The 1,727-nt window shown below is 40.9% G+C and overlaps 1 protein-coding gene across 1 annotated transcript; it reads right to left on the bottom strand.

Moving 5' to 3' along the window:
- Positions 1 to 67: 67 nt before the first annotated feature.
- Positions 68 to 1,096, bottom strand: LOC103512576 (alpha-2 adrenergic receptor-like). Its single transcript, XM_008477351.3, has one exon. The coding sequence runs from the start codon at positions 897 to 899 to the stop codon at positions 171 to 173; it is 729 nt and encodes a 242-aa protein (XP_008475573.1). The 5' UTR covers positions 900 to 1,096; the 3' UTR covers positions 68 to 170.
- Between the last annotated feature and the right edge of the window lie 631 nt (positions 1,097 to 1,727).

Here is a 1,727-nt window from a genome sequence, read left to right as displayed (position 1 = left end):
TTTTTAAAAATTTTTAAAATTTTTTTTTTTTTTTTTTTTTTTTTTTATTCGCGAGGGAGAGAAAAAGAGAGAGAGAGACAGACCGAATTTTGTCACTTATAGTCGGGTTTTCACGGGAAATGTCAAAAATAATGACAGAATGACATCCATCAGACGCATGCAAAATGGAATCAGGGCCGGCTTACCTCACACTTCGGGTACTGTTGATGGTCATGTCGCTCCACTTTCCATCCAAGCAGGGGCGGAATACAGATGACAGCGCTGAGTATCCACACCATCGTGATCATCACCATAGCCCGCCCTGGTGTCCTCTTCTTCAAGTAGTCGATGGCCTGGGTGATACTCCAGTATCTATCCAGACTGATCAGGCACAAGTTAATTATACTAGCTGTACACAGGAGGACGTCCATGGCACTATGGATGTCGCACCAGAAACTACCAAATATCCAATACCCCATTAATTCGTTCGCTAGAGAAAACGGCATGATGATTAGACCGATGGAAAAATCCGCGACCGCGAGGCTCGCGATGAACCAGTTCTGAATATTCTTGAGCGACTTCTCCGTCATGATGGCGATGATAACCAACATGTTGCCAACAATGACGATGATCATCAGGATAATGACGAAGATGCTGGCGATGACAATATGGGTGAGGGAGTAACCACTCGGATACAACGTGTCGAAACTGATGTACGTGTTGTTCAGGAGAGTCTCATTGAACGTCATGTTATCGAGGCCGTTCAGCAAGATGGAGTAATTGTAGAGGGAACTGTTGCTCAGACTGGGGTTGTCGTTCAAATAGTTGAGAATGTCGTTGGCCGTCCGATGAACGTCCGTGCCTGACGCTGAGAGCGCGCCGGTCTCGTTGTACATGCTCAGCATGCTAGGCATGGTCATGCTTCCAGTTTGTCAGTTTGGAATCCCTACAGCTTCATATCACGACATGGTTGATAATGTGTGTTGATCCTCAATCATCTCCATCTTTACAGATTACGCTACAACTGCACAACTTTACATTTTTTGTATTTATCGAATTTTACAAATATATTTTTTGTACTTTATAATTTTTACTATCGACTTAAAATTTTGCCTAAAAATTGATGATCATGCTTCCAGTTTGTCAGTTTGGAATCCCTACAGCTTCATATCACGACATGGTTGATAATGTGTGTTGATCCTCAATCATCTCCATTTTTACAGATTACTCTACAACTGCACAACTTTACATTTTTTGTATTTATCGAATTTTACAAATATATTTGTACTTTATAATTTTACTATCGACTTAAAATTTTATTACAAATGCCTAAAAATTGATGGCCTTCTACTTATACTCTCTCCTATTTCCCAAGTCATTTATTTCGAGAAAGAGAGAAAAAAAGGGGGAGGGAGGGGGGGGAGAAAAAGTGGAAAAAAGAAAGAAATATACAAAAGTACTATAGAGTTCTCTTTTCTCCTCTCCAACCAATCTCAGTGGTGTGGTGGTTCGTGGAGGTTGGTGGTTCGAGCCCAAGTCAAGTTCTAAAATTTAGCTTTGTGAACTTTTTTCTCCTTCTCCTCGTTGTTCTTCTTCTCTTCCTTCTTCCCTTGTGTTCCTTCTTCCTACAATAGTAGGTACCCATGATCTTCATGGAATTCGAAAGAGGGAGAGAGACAGAAAGAGAGTGAAAGAGAGAGAGAGAAGAAAAGACACATACAGCGAGAAAGAAAAGAACAAGAGAGAGA

The sequence above is a fragment of the Diaphorina citri genome, unplaced genomic scaffold (assembly GCF_000475195.1).
Source record: "Diaphorina citri unplaced genomic scaffold, Diaci psyllid genome assembly version 1.1 scaffold854, whole genome shotgun sequence".
Taxonomy (NCBI): domain Eukaryota; kingdom Metazoa; phylum Arthropoda; class Insecta; order Hemiptera; family Psyllidae; genus Diaphorina; species Diaphorina citri.
Note: the sequence above shows the minus strand (reverse complement) of the source record. Positions and strands in the feature narration are given on the sequence as shown.